General features: G+C 52.2%; 1 protein-coding gene across 1 annotated transcript in view; it reads right to left on the bottom strand.

The window, feature by feature from the left end:
* PKP1 (plakophilin 1) overlaps positions 1-15883 on the bottom strand; it is a 51272-nt gene extending 35389 nt beyond the window's left edge. The window contains exons 1-2 of the mRNA XM_063177902.1: positions 15512-15883; positions 7807-7907 (exon numbers count right to left, since the gene is read on the bottom strand). Of these exons, the coding sequence (XP_063033972.1) occupies positions 7807-7907; positions 15512-15713 (303 nt within the window). The 5' untranslated portion in view covers positions 15714-15883. The remainder of the gene's footprint in view (positions 1-7806; positions 7908-15511) is intronic.
* Positions 15884-16516: the final 633 nt, after the last annotated feature.

Below are 16516 nucleotides of genomic sequence, written 5' to 3'. Positions count from 1 at the left end.
GTGAGACAGGACACCCAGCAAGGAAGAAGGGAAGCACTCTGCAGAGATGCCATCTCTGAGAGCAAAGGTGTCACACAGTCTGTGGTTTTAAGAGCTACCAGACAACAGCTCCCAACTTCTGCTGATGCCACTCTGGGTGCAGGGAGCTCTCCCTGTGCAGAAGAGCAGCAGTGAAAGGAAAGAATCAATCTCTGGCCTTCAGACCTCATCAGTGCCCAGATTTCCCACTGCTGTGAATTGCATCTGCCCACTGCCCACAGGTGTGTGCATGGTGTGCCATCCACCCCTCTGCCCTTCAGGAGTGTGGGGAAATGATGGGAAAGACCAGGAAGTCCCTCACAGTGGGGTGGAGACAGAAGGCAGTGATTCCCTGTGCACTGCAGGATCTGGGCAGCATTTTGAAGGGTTCAGGCTGTCACTGAGGCTTCTCCCCACAGGAGCTGAGAAGCCGGGACAGCTTGGAAGGTGTCCCCTTCCATCACACAACTCCTTGGATTGCCAAGGAGCAGCCCAGAAAAGTCATCCATGTCCCAGGCTCATCCCCCAGTGTGGGCTGCAGGGAGGGAGAGGATTCTCCCATCTACACTGCTCTTGTGACACCCGACCTGCAATGCTCTGCACAGTTCTGGTGCTCCCATCATGGAACTGTTGGAGCAAGTCCAGAGGACCCCACCAAGCTGATAAGGGGACTGGAGCAATTCCCCACTGAAGACAGGCTGGGACAGCTGGGAATGTTCAGCATGGAGAAAAGAAGGTTGTGTGGAGACCTCACAGCACCTTCCAGGATCTGAAGGGGCTACAGGAACATAGAGAGGGATGTTTCATCAGTAACTGGAGTGACAAGACAAGGGGAAAGGCTTCAAACTGCCAGAGGGCAGTGTTAGATGGGATTTTGGGGAGAAATTCTTCCCTGTGAAGGTGGGGAGGTCCTGGCACAGGCTGCCCAGAGAAGCTGTGGTTGTCCCATCCCTGGAAGTGCCCAAGGCCAGCTTGGACAGGGCTTGGAGCAACCTGGGCTAGTGGAAGGTGTCTCTGCCTATGGCATGGGGGGAATGAGATGACCTCGAGAGTCCCTTCCAACCCAAACCCTTCTGTGACCCTGTGACCATGTGATTCTGATTCCAGCCATTCCATCAGGCCCTGGCAGTCCCTGTCTTTAGGCTTTAGGATGCAGGAGGATGCTCAGGTGCAGCCAGGCCACCTGACATTCAGAGTTTTAGTGTGAACTTCTCCTCCCCACTGTGAAATGAGTGTGTCTGTGTGAGGCCAGGCCTTGGGAGTTCATTCACAGTCAGACAGGGAAAGCAGGGAGGGAGGAAAGGCACTGGAATGAGCATTGGTGTCTCTGCTGCTCCTGGCAGGCCCAGGAAGTGCTTCCCTCCCTGGCAGCAGCACCCACCTGCCTTCAGATTAATGAGCATTTGTGGATCTCCAGTTCTCAGCCTGCAGTATGTTCTTGGAACAACAACTGGAATATCCAACACGAGACAGGTAAACAAACATCTTTAACCTCTTATTTCAGCTGGAATAAAAGTGGTACTAGAGAGAAAGTCAAAAAGGCATTTCCCCAGCCATCAGCCGTGAGTCCTTTTCTGTTTTTTTTCTTCCACAAACCCTTTTGCTTGGCAGGAGAAGTCTCTGTCCTCCCCCTAGTTTCCAGAGAAGCAGAAGCACAGAGCAAGGTGCATCAGCCCAGGAATGGCACCCGGATCCAGCTCTGCCTTCCCACGTCAGAGCCCTCCCAGAGAACTGGGTGGTTCTGATTCTGCATCTGAGGACGCCATCAGTTCATTACCTGCCTGGATTTTTTTCCCTTGCAATTTGTTTGTTTCTAGAGCTGCAGACAGAGAAGTGAGGGCTCCGTATAAACACGTCAGGAGCAGGTTTCTCCCAGGCTGGAGGGCAAAGCACAGGAGATGCAACCTGAGCAGGTCCCACCCTGAGTGCTGGGTGGGGAGAGCTCCTCACGCTCCTTGCGAAACCCTCTGAGTGCTGCTCCCTCCATGGCAGGGAGAAAAATTGCAAAACCAGCAAATACATTGTTTATCTATTTCTGAAATGCTCCTTCCCACCTCTCCCAGGAGCTGCTATGATTTTTCATCTCCTTTTTCTCATTCAGCTGAGATTTAGGTCTTGCTGGTTCTGTTTGTTCTGGCCAAGGAAGGCAGTGTCCAACTTGCTGCTCCAAAGCCTAAAGCCTCATGCAAACCTCCCAGGGATACCTAGCTCTGACCAAGCAATGATGTGCAGTGACTCTAAGCCTTTGTTTTCTCTGGCAAGATTATCCAAACCACTCTCTTTTGGGGTTTTTTTTAAGCTTGGATGCATTGTCACAACAGACAAAAAATTTTGATCTGAAATCCTTATGGAACAAAGCTCCCACTGACAATGAGAGGTTTTGTCCAAAGAGGCAAAGGCAGGCAGGGACAACAGTGACCACCTCTTGTTCAGGTAATGCTTTTCAGAGAGAAAGCTCTGACACTTTGTCCCACAGAGGAGTTTTGGTTATAAATATTCCTACAGTCTCTGGTGCAGAGGGATCACTGGTGTGTGTTTCTCATTAGTGCCATAACGGATGCAATTACTACAGATAATTGCTTTAATCCAGTACCACCAGACCAGCCAAATATTCCTTGGTCTGGGAGCATGGCTGCTCCTAGAACCATTGTTAAAGTAACACCTGGGCCTCCCCTGAGGGGCTGGAGCTTGTACATGTAAGGGAATGGAGCTGTGGAAGGGTCTGGAGCACCAGGAGGGGCTGAGGGAGCTGGGAAAGGGGCTCAGCCTGGAGAAAAGGAGGCTCAGGGTGCCCTTCTGGCTCTGCACAGCTCCTGACAGGAGGGGACAGCCTGGGGAGGGTTGGGCTCTGCTCCCAGGGATCAGGGACAGGACAAGAGTAAATGGCATCAAGTTGTGCCAGGGGAGTTTCAGGTGGGACATCAGGAGGAATTTCTCCATGGAAATGGTTGTTAAACATTGGAGTGGTCAGCCCAGGGCAGTGGTGTGGTCACTGTCCCTGGAGGTGTTCAAGAAATGACTGGAACCTGCACTCAGTGATGGGTCAAAGGTTGGACTGGATGATCTCAGAGATCTTGTCCAAGCTCAGTGATCCTGTGATCCTGTGAAAGCCCCAGTTCAGCTCTGTGGGTATAAGGATCTGCTGGAGACAGGACACATCTGAGATTCCCTCCCCAGCACATCCAGGGTTTGTTTGCCCTCGTTGGGGGCAGTGCTGGGGGGACACACTGGACACATCCACATCATGTGGGGATTTCCTTCTTGTGGAAGCAGCAGCATGGAGAGCCAGGGAGGCTCTGTACCTTGTCCTGGTCCTGCCTCATCCTGGTCATGCTGTGGGACCTGGGAATGCCCAAAGTCCCCATCAGCAATGGACCTGCCAACCCAGCAGACCCAGGCAAGAGCTGGGTGGGAACTGAGCCTGAAAGGTCTTTGCTGGTGGAACCCACATGCTGCCCTCCATGTGTTTAGGATTTGGTTGTGCCTCTCCAAAGCTGTACCTGCAGTTGGGGTGAGCACCAAGGTCCCTCCAACCCATGGACCCATTTGGCTGTGGCTTTGCAACACTGCTGGAGAAACTCCATTTCTGGGGTGAACTGAGCTGTCAGAGACAAGGGTGTGGCTCATGCTGAGGCTTCTGCCATGACTTCACTGCTCTAGGTGCTCAGTTCAGCCTCCTTAACCCTCCCCTGGGTTTGTCTGTGTAAATCGTGGTCACCACTGCCCCTCCTGTGGGACCTGAGGTGTTGCTCACACCAGGACACAGCTCCTGAGGCTGGAGGGCTTTGGGAACTGCTGGCCACTCTCAGCTCACAGTGGCAGTAGGGTGACAAATGTTTCTAAGGCTCCACAGCACCTGGGTTGAGGTATCACCCTGACACAGAGGGGTTTGCAGACATGGATCCTCCCATTACTGCATCCCAGTGTGGATCTGAGCAAAGGGATTCCCAAAGGAATTCCCATCCTTGAAAGCTGTGCCAGCCCCTGACACATGAGGCAAGGAAATGCTGCAGCCAGGAGCAAACCCACTGCCCTCCAAGTGCCTCCTGGAGAGCACCACTGGCTCAGTGCTCCTTGCACTGGCAGTGAGAAGGGGCTCACTGGGGACAGTGATGCTGCAAATGAGGCAGCCCACAAGGGGAATTAACAGAAAAGAATGTAATTTGTAATAATGGGTGAATTGGAGAGTTTAAAAGTGTTAGAAACAAGGAATTATGGAATCGTTAAATTAGAAACGCCCTCTAAGATCAAAGAGTCCAATCATTAACCCAACACTGCCACATTCACCCTAAGCCATGTCCTCAAGAGCCACATCCACAAGTTATTGAACACTACTGGGGCTGGGGGCTCCACCACTGCCCTGGGCAGCCTGTTCCAAACTGGCTGATCCAGAAAGAGCTCTGTCTCCAGATCCATCATTTCTCTTACTCTAATATTTCAACATTAGTCTCACAAGATTGGGAAGAAAACACAGAAGTGAAAGTTTGACACTTTCAGGAAGACACAAAACAAGACAAAAGCAGGAAGTCGGGGGTAGCAGCTTTTAGGAGCTGTGGATGTGAGAGGACACCTTTAGTGTCACCATCTGAGGCAGTGCCTTAGATCAGGACACTCCAAAAGCAGTGTCTCAGGTGCAGGTGCTGCAGAACAACACCCTGGAAATGGATTTCCCACTGCACATTTTTAACTACAGGGGGACTGGGAGGCAGCTATTCCCCTGAGTATTACACTGGGTCACTTCCCTGGAGTATCTGAGCTTGCCTGTGCACCTCAAAGGACTTTGCCCCTTTTCAGACACATTCACAGCACCAGCTCCAGCTGGAAATAAGTCCAGCAGCTTTGCCTTCAAAAATAGATTTGCTTTATCTTTTGTTTCACATCTTACAACCCAGGAATTACAAACAGGAAACATTTTTTAGGAAGCCCAGAACCTGCACAGACTTCAAACAGGCCTGTAGACAAAAGCTGAAGTTATCCCAAGCTGGAGGCTGGTGGCGGATGTGTGGAACCTTTAATACTGTCTAGAAAAAGCAGAATGGAGGAGGCTGCTCAGTGTGCTTGGGGAGTCTGGTGTCTGTTGAGCTCTTTAAGCACATTTAGGTTTGAGGTTATGTGTTCCAAAGTGCCTGCCAGTGGCTCCTGGGACTGCTTGCAGTCATCTCCCTGTGCACTCATTTCCCTGCTCCATCCAGCTCCTGTGGCAGAGATAGGGATCCAGGGGGGCTGATTCATCCTGACCTGACAGATCTCCCAGGTGGAGCAGATGAATCACTGCCCCTACCTCTGCCTTCGTTGGCCAGGGGAGGAGTCAGACAACTTGTCAGGACTAAATGGCTGATTCTCAGATAGACTCAGGTAAGATAAAGTTTGCTGTGAATCCTTCACAGGTCCCAGTCCTTTTTGCTGAAGTAACACAGATCCTGAAGACTTTTATCAAAAATATCTAGAATTAAAGACTTGCATGACACTTAAATTTGGAGAAACACCTTCCCTCCTCAGTAAGTGCAGAGGAGTCTCTCAGAGAACAGACAGAGCTGCCTAAATCCCCAGAGAGCCTGAAGGGACTGAACTGTTTTGTCTAATGGAGGTCCTGAACTTTACCACCTTCATCACCACCTTCCAGCTGTTCCTCAGAACACCAACACTGCTGACTGAAACCCCCAGCAGCCAGTGGCATGCCCACCTACCCAGCATTTGTCCAGCTGCCATAATGATTGGGAACAAGATCAGGAACTAACAACTGGAAACAATAACCCTCACGCCAGCAGCAGCAGCTGCAGCAGCACCTTACCAGCATGAGCAGAGCCAGGCCTTGGCTTCCTCCATCTTTACCAAAAAACCCATCTACAAACCCTTAGAATGGCTGAAACAGAGCAATTTTGCTTGGACAAAGCACAGCAAACTCCATTCAAGAATCACAACAGGCAAACAGCAACATATCAAAACAAAACATCCCAATTGTTTGAGTCTTGAAGCTCAGGTGCTCCACCTCTACCTCGGGAACTGCCTCAGCTGCATTTTTCTAGTGGCCACCAAAACCCTGCCTGGTTACCATGGCTGGACCCTCTGCAGGGCTCCACCACTGTCTCAGGGATAGAGACAGGAGACCTGGATGGATGGACCTGTGCTCTGACACATTACAGAATCCCAGAATGCCAGAATGGTTTGGGTTGGAAGGACACTCAAAGCCCATCTCATTCCACCCTGCCATGGGCAGGGACACCTTCCACTGTCCTGGGCTGCTCCAAGCCCTGTCCAACCTGACCTTGGACACTTCCAGGCATGGGGTAGCCACAGCTGCTCTGGGCAACCTGTGCCCAGGCCTCACCTCTCTCACAGGGAAGAATTTCTTCCATCCCTCTCAGGGAAGAAAATCCCATCTAACTCTGCCTTCTGGTTTGAGGCCATTCCCCCTTGTCCTGTCACTCCATCCCTTGAAATAATCTCTTTTCATCTTTCCTGTAGCTCCTTCAAGTACTGCAAGGCCACAGTAGGGTCACCCCAAAACTTCTCTTCTCCAGGCTGAACAATCCCAACTCTCCCAGCATTTCCTCACAGCAGAATTCTCCATCCCCCCAATCTACTTGGTGCCTCCTCTGAACAAACTTTTCCCATCTGGGGACAGGAGCCCCTCTGGCTGGGATTTAACCAGCACAGGAAGGGACACTGAAATGGGCCAACAGACAGGCTGGAAAGAAACATTTCAAAGACACTCCAGTGCTCCCAGTTTTCCTACTGAACACCCAGTGAAGCAAACTCAGCAAGTGACACCACTGCCTCGAAGCCATCATGCTCCAACAAGGCTATTAGGAAAGACCCAGGTAAATCCTTCTGAAGCTGAGGAATGTATGTGCTCTGAACAAGCAGAGGATCAGGCAACCACCAGGAAAAGCTGCAGCCCTGTCTGTGTGTTTGGAGCCACCAAAACCTTTCCTGGTTCAAACCTTTGATGGCTGACATGGAGCTGCTTTACAGTCCCAGGGTTGTTGAAAGGAGTCCTTTGCTTTTCTCATATTCAAATCCCAGATCTGTGAATTGCTCCTTTCTGCTTTAGAGCTGATGAAAAGCAGGGAACAGCAGAACACAGGCCTGAAATGGAGGGGCAACATGAGCACAAGCTGTCCCAGTGGACTGTGGAGTGGTTTGGAGCAATTCCCTGTGTACCAGGGATCTGTCCCCAAGGACCAGGAGCTCTGTGGGATGTCCAGACTCACACTGCACAAAGACAGGTACCATCTCACCTGTGCTTTTTCTGGAAATCTACAATGATTTTTTTGGAAATCACTGTGGAAGAACTGGACCCACTTTTTTGCAAGCACAGAGAATATCTCTGAAGGGTCTGCTGTAGCACTGAGGCTGGGAACAGCAGCACAGCAGTTCTAATGCAAATCCCCTGCTCCACATTCCCCAGCCACATTCATGTCATTCAGAGCCATGTTTTGGTGCACAGGAACAAAGATGGGAACCCCTGGATGTGCTCCAGGCTTGAACTGAGCTGTGATAGTCTGAACCCAACCCTGATCCCTCAGGCAGCTTCCAAACTCTTGTGCCATTGGATACCAACCTGCAGATGCAAACTAAATCTTGGTTACTCTAAAATCCCCACAAAAAGCAGCTTGGGCCCCTCAATCCTCCTCCTCCACTGCACTGAATCCCTTTCTAGGAGAGTCAGGATCCCTATCAGGTGAGTTTCTGAAGCACTGTGACCTCCCTATGTGACTGTGAGATTTTCTTGCTGTCCAGGGGACCTCAGACCATGCCACAGTCCCAGATCAAGGAGGGTCTTACCGGGTATCCCCAGTTGCTGTTCCCTGTCTGGGTTTTGGTGTAGTAGCTGCCCCGGGATGTCCCGTAGCCATAGCCATCAGCTAAACCATCATACATGGAACCTGCAAATGGAAAAGGCATGGTCAGCATGAGAAAGCATTCCCAGGAGAAAGGATTCGCAGCAGGTCCCTTTCAGCGCACAAAGCTTTTTTTAACAGCGAGAGCAGTTACGGAAACGTGACAGTTATAAATCTCAACAGGAACACAGGGAATACAGGCAGGAAGGGGAGCCCTTGTCACGGCTGGGAACTCCAGCCCTCACACCACAGACCCCCCAGGGCTCCCCAAGGTTTGCAGCACAAATGCCCAAGTGCCATAAAACCTAAAGCAAAGGAGCAGAAAAGGTCAGAGTTGGGGATGGTGTCTGACATCATGGAATCACAGAATCCCAGAATGGTTTGGGTTGGACCTCAAAGCTCATCCAGTTCCACCCTTGCCATAGCAGGGACACCTTCCACTGTCCCAGGTTGCTCCAAGTTCCATCCAACCTGGCCTTGGGCACTCCCATGGATGGGACAGCCACAGCTGCTCTGGGCAACCTCACGACCCTCACAGAGAGGAATTATTTTCCAATATCCCATCTAACTCTCCCCTCTGACAGTGGGAAGCCATTCCCCCTTGTCCTGTCCCTCCAGGCCGTTGTAAATAATCTCTCTCCATGTTTTCTGTCAGTTCCTTCAGGTACTGGAAGGGCACAATTAGGTCATCCCAAAGCTTCTCTTCTCTAGGGCTGAACAATCCCAGTTCTCTCAGCCTTTGCTCACAGGCAAGTAGTTCTTTTCCTCTGATCAACTTGGTGCCTCCTAGTTGTAGTATGAGAGGAACCTGATGATATTTTGTGCTACATGTCCCAGAATGTCTGGCCATAGAAGACTTGCAGTAAACAGAATTTCTCTCTCTGAGGGCAAAACCTACCCCTGACCCTTTCACCAGTTCACTCCCATGTCTGAATCCTACCAATCCCACCAGCACGAGCAGCCTGAGCAAGGCTTGCTAAAATCAGTCAATGGTCACTAACAAACACCATGGATAAAGGATGACCCAGTCTATTTAACACCTGGGGATCTAAAACAATCAAACACTTCAAAACCTCATTGCACTCTTTGAATTCCAGTCTTGTCTCTAAAAGATCACTTTGTGTGTCTATACTTTCTTTTCCTGAAAATGTATAGAGCTCCATCATTATTTTTGGGATGCTAGAGGAATAAATGAGACTGGATCTCAGATTTGTTTTTTAAAGATGCAAATATCTTGGATGAGGAGGAACCCATCAGCCATTTTTTCTGTTTCTCAGTGCTTTAACCAGAATTTGGATTTACCAACCCCAGCCCTTCCAAGAGCTCTCCCAGCAGTCTCTGGCACTGCAACCTTTGGATCCCTCCTAAAAGTATTTTTTACTCAATACCACATTCATCACTTCAAGACAAATGAAGTGAATCATTCTCTTTCCACAATGGAATTCCCTTAGCCCCCTCTGGATGGTCCAAAAGAGTTTAGGGTGATTTCAGCTTCATTTTCATTTCACATATTGAGAAGTCCTCAATAATTGTGGCATCTCAGGTCCCGTTATGAGGAAGTGCAAACCCTACACTCCAATTAACTTCCAGGGGAAGCTCTGAATGTCTAACAAAGTACAAAATCAGGACTTACCTGTCCTAACTTATGCACCTAAACTGGTGGGTAATGTCAGAAATATCCTAATCTCTGTGACTGTTTGATAAGACTCATCTCTGAGATAAACTGGATAAGCTTGACCACAAAGGCCCTGGAGCCACTCAAGTCTCCTCCAGCCACTGATCCTTGGAATAAACTTTATTTATTGCCCTGCCTGAGGCACCCAGAACCTGTTATGGTGATTTGGTTTGTGGCTAAAAATTCTTGCATTTTCTCAGGAAGATGATTCCTGTGGATGTGGTGTAAATAATGAGATTTGCTTTCTATTGTCAGCAGGACTGCACCTGGAGAACATCCCTGGATGGAGAACAGGCAACAGCCAGCTCGGCTCTCAGCCCTGCCCCTGTCCAGGAAACCATAGGAGCTCCTTTTCCATAGTCTGGAGATTTGGTGGGCACTGCTCTTCACCCAGATCTCCCCAGCCCCAAGTGCCTCATGCACAAAAAGCTGCACAGCACTTGCTGATAAGACAAAGAAGTGGCCAGGGAAATTCAATGGGAGATTCAGTCAAGCCCTTCACCCTGTGCTCCCTCTCCACCCTGGGATTTCCTTTCAATTCCACATCAGGACATCAGTGTTGGGCCTCAGCAGCAGCAAGGCAGGGCTGGAAGTGGTGAGTTTGGGCCAGGTGATTCCCCAGGACACAGAGTTATCTGATAACCATAATTCTGAACACAAAGGTAAAGCCATTCCATGATAAATTCCTGGGAATTCCTTCTTCAAATCTGCCTCTTGTTCTCTGTAAACATTCTGTAACTGCAGGTGAGAGCAGCTGGACCATTTTCCTGAGTGAGCAGCTGTAAAAAGGGGTTCTGTGCCTGACTCACAGGTCTCTCTGACCCGTCCTGACCAGTCCTGCCTGGGAACCACACTTTTCCTTTCAGGATCTGTTCCTGCCATGCACTCCAGACTTTGGGGTTAGAGCAAGGAGATACCCAAAATAAGCCAGTTTAGGCACATCTGTAACTTTCTTCATAAATTCACTGCTCCATGGCCAAATTCAGGAGATCAGGCAGCGGGTTCAAGTTTATGTTCTCCAGCAGGGAAGGGTTGCCTTCACCTACCAGAACTTGTACATAAGAGCTTATAAACACAGAATTATACAGAACCTCAAACATTCAAGGCATTTTGAAGTCACCCTGCTGGTTGGAGAAGATGTTTCTCCTGCCACTACTCAACTGGGATTTATTGCTTGGAGAGCTCAGTATTGAGACAAGGAAAAAACCTGGGGATTTTCTGGTGGAGGTGGCTGAAGAAAACCTGATCTTTGTGCAGGTTTGGACACATCTCTGCTTGGTTCATCTTGACAGAGAGCTTGACAGCCAGTATCCCCAGCCCCCAGGAACAGGAAGGAGATCCCTCTTTCAAACACCTCAAGAATAAAGCCCACACAACCTGGTCCCAGGTCCTTGGAATTGGGATGAACCCAGGCAATCACAAAGACCATTTGGGCCAGGTGGAAATGCCCTCAGTAGGAGGTGCCCCCCTCGTGCTTTTTTCTGGCTGTGCCCACAGGTCTGTGTCCCAGCTGTTGTTACCCCAGCAGCTGTTTAGGTCCCTGAAGGGCCCATGTGCACTTGGGCAAACACACAGAGTCAGTAACACAGAACCAGGGAATCACAGAACCACAGCGAGCTTGGAAAAGTCCTCTAAGATCAAAGAGTCCAACATTCCCCCAGCACCGCCACGCTCACCACTAACCCACGTCCAAAGTGCCACATCCACACATGTTTGAACATTCCCAGGGATGGTGACCCCACCAATGCCCTGGGCAGTTGTGCCAGGGCCTGACCACCTTTTCCATGAAAAAATTTTCCCCCAAATACAACCTGAAACTCCCCTGGCCCTCTCCTCCTGTCCTGTTCTCTGGGAGCAGAGTCCGACCCCTCCAGGCTGTCCCCTCCTGTCAGGAGCTGTGCAGAGCCAGAAGCCTCCTCTTCTCCAGGCTGAGCCACTTTCTCACCTCCCTCAGCTTCTCCTCATGACAGAGGACCCTCAACAGCTGGGACAGAGTTGGAAAGATGTGGCAGAACCACCCAGATGTGGTGCAGCCTCTCAGTGACCATGTGGGGCAGAAAACAACCCTGAAAGCTGCTGAGATTTCCCCCTCCCCAAATTATCACTCCCCTAAGACATCTCCTTTAAAACTTAGACACTTTAAAATCTCTTTTATCGTCAGTGGGACAATTCATGAGGGTAAAATTCAATTACAGCAGATAAGAAGTGCAAAACCTTGCGGTGCATCTCTGTGAGCCCCCCTACACTGCTCCCACTGCCCTCACCCCCATCTCCATCCCTGTTATCCATTATTGCAGAGCAAACTGAGAGCATGGAACCCAGTGTAGCTGTTCTTGATGAGTTATTTCCTCTCCTTAAAGGCAGCTCTCCTCTCTTGCAGCTGGCACTGCTGGCAGGAGGAGAGCTGTGCTCCAAGTGCCATTTTCCCAAAGCCAGCCGGACACACAGCCAACGTGGAGATTGTGGAAAAGGATTCTGTTAATAAATATTAATCTGCGGCAGGGAAAGGCAAGACAAGAATCAGTCACTGGCAGTGCAGGCTAGGCAAGTTAAATCATAAACTATGCACAGCTTTAAACAATAAGGATGATTAAACATAGGAAAAACACAGGGAGAGCAGAGGCCTGTGGGAGGCACAAAGCAAAGCCTGGGTGCCTTCTAGGAGAGAAGTGTCAGTGAAATCCCAGACATGGAGATTCCTGCAGGAATGACAAAGCTCCAGTTCTGCCTTCTGCCCTATGAGCTAATGGGGATTTTTTGTATCCCAATAATCTAAGATTTGTGGAAGAGTAGAACCTTTCACTGAATCAACTCAAGCTGGGGGAAGTTACAGAAGTCTTCAAAAGACTTTTTATCCCCTAAATCTCATCTTTCCTTCACATCAGGGTCCTGATCCCCACTAAAGCCAGATGGGGTCCCATCAGACCTTGGTGGAATTACTCTCCTCTTAGCCACAGCCAGCACAGAAACTTTTCAATCCCAGCTCAGCCACAGGACAGTTGGATCTGACACTCCTTGGACGTGTCTCCTCAGTGGCAAACCACTGGCAGAACCTTCCTTTAGCCAGAGGACTTTGTAGAACAGAGCTGATGGCTACAAGGAGCTGGTTCAGCTTGGCCTGGCCTTTTCCTCTGCCACGCTACTGAAATTAATTTTCCCTGGAAATGTGCATTACTCACAAATTCAGGGGGAGCCATCTAGTTTGGCATTGCCATGGGGAGAAGGACAGATAAGCCCTAGAGCAGAGCCCACAGACCCAACCCCTAAGGAGGAGAGACCCCACACATTCCAGACTCCAAAGCCACCCTTGGGAGCAGCTGCAGCTGCTGTGCTGAGCCAGCCCCCCCTGGGCTCAGGAGTGTTCTGCTGGCAGCAGTTTTCTGCACTGTGCCACCCCAGTGCACACCAGTTGGAGCCCACACTGGCCACCTTGCCCTGGGCGACACCAGATCTCCAAAGTGGCCACAAGACCTTGACCTGCTGGACTCCCAATCACCAACTCATTTATGGTTCCATCAATCCCTGGGACAGTGAGGGAGGGTGTGCTCCCCCCTAAAGGATACAACACCCCCGCCCTGCTGTGTGTTTGAGGGTTCCATGTCCATATTCCCCATCCTACACACACCAGGACACGGCTCCTGTAGGTGGGGGAAGCTCTGGGCCCTGCTCCAGCTCCAGCTCAAACCACAGCTCCAAACACAGCAACAAACCTGGACCTGGCCCAAGAGCTGCCCAGCCCTGCTCTGGGACTGTCTGGGAGCAGAGGGAACAAAGCACTCAGGCACTTGTGGGGTGCTTTGGGAATCCCCCAGCTTGTGCTGCCTCTGAGGAGCATCTCTGGGAAATCCCGGGGGATGCAGGGAGTTGAAGTTGGATGAGGGTTTGGACAGGCAGAATCCATGCTTAACAGATCCACACAGCCTCTCTGTAGGAAAAACTAATTTTTCTCATCAGGGCATCCCACCTGATCTTTGGGCAAGAGCAGTAAAACCCAACACCTGAAAGCTGAGCCTGACCCACTCCGACACAAACGAGGAGACAGCCCTGGGAAGAAACAGCAACTTCTCACCCTTCTGGGATTCCACCCAGGAATGCATGGGATGAATCAGCCCCCAGCACCTTTGCTGGCCAACCACCCCTGGTGGGAACGAGGGGAGGGGGGGCCTGGGCCCTGCACTTGGAGGCAGCTCCTGGGAGTGGGATGTGACTCAGCTTCCCCGGGACACAGAAACCAAAGCTGCACATCTCCACGCAATTCCCATTCCCAGACATTCCCCAAAGTGTCTGGAGGAGGGGTTTAGCTTGTTGAGCAGAAACTGGCAATTTGGGAATGTGCTATTTTTTTTTCCCTTTCCCAGAGGTTTCACCTGGGCTCCTCTCCAAGCTGAATAATCCCCCTCTGCCTCCCTTCTTTCCTGCCTGTGGATCCCTCTGCCCACTTCCCTCTCCATCCAGAGCCACTCAGCTCATCCTGCTGTGAATTTTATTTTGTCAGGTCTGTCACTGTAACACCTTAGGCAATAAACCCTCTGGAGGTGGGAGGAGATTCCCATCTTCCACTTTGGTGGCAGAGGAAAGCTCTCCTTGCCCCAGCCCCCCTTCACCTGTTGGAATCTGTGTTGACAAAAACAGAGGAAGCAGGGATTTGTTCCTGGCACAGCCCACCTGCCCTCACCCTGGAGATGCTCCATACCCTCTGTTCCAGCAGCTCCAGAGCAGGGATGGCTCCTGAGGAAGCACCACCTCCACACTCCCTCCAGCAGCCTGCAGCCACCCAGCTTCTCTTGCTAATCCAGCCCCAAACATGTCTCTGGACCATGGCAGCTCACCAGCACAGGATTCAGCCTCACAATGCAGCCTGGAAGAGCTGCTGGACAAGGCACAGCTCCTGAAGGAGGTATCGGAGCCTGGCCCAGCTCACCCAGGACCCCCACTCCATGCTGCTCACTCCAGACTCAGCTGAATGCTCAGTCCCAGCTCCAGCACCCCAATGGCTCCCAAAGCCTCGGGATTTCCTCTCCCTGGTGGACTCAGTCAGGCCAGAGCTCTGTGGCTGCTGGAAAAAGCACCTCCAAGAGCCAGAAGGTTTTGCACAGAAGTTGTCACAACCCTGGGTTTGCAGCTTCCAGCTGGGGAATGCTGGGCTTTAGCTCCAGATCAGCTTTCTCCAGACACAAGGACGGCAGAGAGAACCATTTGCCAAGCCTTGATCCAAACAGTAGGGGTGTCAGTGGGACACCTGGCTGCAGGACTCAGCTGATTGTTTCTGTGGCACACACCCAGTGCACAGAGGTGGAGCGGCCGCCTGGACCCCAACACAGCCAAAGTGAAGGGGGCTGTGAAACACCCCCACCAACCAACACCAGGGACACTTCTCCCAACTCATCTCCTTCCTACCACTCCCATCAGGGTCCCAGAGACCCCACACTTCTCAGCCTGTAACTGGGAGATGTGTTGGGAGTTCCAGAGGTGAGTCCCGAGCTGAGGTTTGTGTCCCGTGTGTGGGCACAGCCTCCTGCTCTGCACCTGCCCCGCGCTCAGGAGCAGCAGAGCCCCAGCCCCAGCCCACGGCAGGGCGGAGGAGGAGCGCTGTCAGCTTTGCCGTCCACAGGAGGGGGTGGTGGGGAATTCCAGCCGTGGGGGCACTTGCAGAGGAAGGATTTGCAAAATCAGACAGCTACTCCAGCTTTAGACCCAGGGAAAATTGGTTATAGTACACACTGAAACGTCCAAGTGCCTCAGGGATGCGGAGCAGAGCAGCACTCCCAGGGATCAGCTCCAGCCAAGAAGGAGTTGACGCTTCCAGCTCTGTACCTTGTCCTAAACCCTTCCAACCAGTGCAGGAGATCTTGGCACCACCTGCCTGAGGTGAGCCAGGAGAGAAGCAAAGCAATCTGTGCCCCCTCCACAAACCCCACCAAGGCAGCCCCAGCACCAGCCCTGCCCCGGAGGCTCCCTCGCTGCGGGACTTTACCTCGGTTTGAGTGGCCCACGCTTGACGACACCGACGACTTTTGCTTCTGCCTCTTGACCGTCATCATCACCTGCTCCTGGACGCGCTGCTTGCCCGTGCCCTTGGTTTTCAGCTTGTGGTCCGAGGGCAGGGCCAGCGTGGAGCTGGCCTGGTCCTGGAAGCACTCGTAGGCCAGCGCCGTTTTCAGCGGGGAGTGGAGCATGGCTGGAGGCCGCGGGCGCGGGGCTGCACTCGGCTCGCACGGACAACACGGGGCCACCGAACACCGGCTCTGCTGGGCTTAGTCCCCCGAAGCCCTCCTTGCCATACGTCCCCTGGCCCAGGGTGTCTCAGGGCTGCTGCTCGCAGCTCGGCTCCCCGGCGTGTGAGCAGTCACACCCTCTGCCAGACTGGATATACAGCCCTGCCCGCACACACCCACGCCTCCCGCCAGCCCCGGCACCCCCGGGCCGCTGAGGGCCTGCCCGGCCCCGGGCCTGCCCCAGCCCCTGCCCAGCCCCGGGGCCGCGGCCGTGCCGGTGCCAGGGCGGGGGGCTCCAGGGCTGGGCACGGGCACTGAGAGAGGTCGGGCTGAGGCTCTGTGGGTCTGGGTGGGAAACGGTGCTCCCCGGGGCTGGAGCATCTCCCACACGGCTCCTCTAGGGCTCCAGTGTTTCCCTCAGCCCCAACTGCATCAGCCCTAAGAGATGGCCCTGCCTGCAGGAGCAATGCTGCCCACAGCACCCGCTCAGAGCCCAACTCTGCAAGCACAGGCTGCAAATCCACCCCTGCAAGCCCTGGAGTGCAGGATTCCTGCAGGATTCCTACAGAACACCGGCCCCAGGGGTCAAGGAGGGCCCTGACAGGCCCCTGGAGAGCCAGGGACATCCCCCCAGAGGGTGTCCCCTTGTCTGAGGGACAGGCCTGTGCAGAAATCAGGGCACTGTTGAGGCAATTTTTGCACACAGCTTGGGGTAGCAGGGAGGAAAAGAGGAAATTTAACAAGAAGAGGAGATAAAATGGCTG

This window comes from Melospiza melodia, chromosome 28, assembly GCF_035770615.1.
Source record: "Melospiza melodia melodia isolate bMelMel2 chromosome 28, bMelMel2.pri, whole genome shotgun sequence".
In the NCBI taxonomy this organism is placed as follows: Eukaryota; Metazoa; Chordata; class Aves; order Passeriformes; family Passerellidae; genus Melospiza; species Melospiza melodia.
Note: the sequence above shows the minus strand (reverse complement) of the source record. Positions and strands in the feature narration are given on the sequence as shown.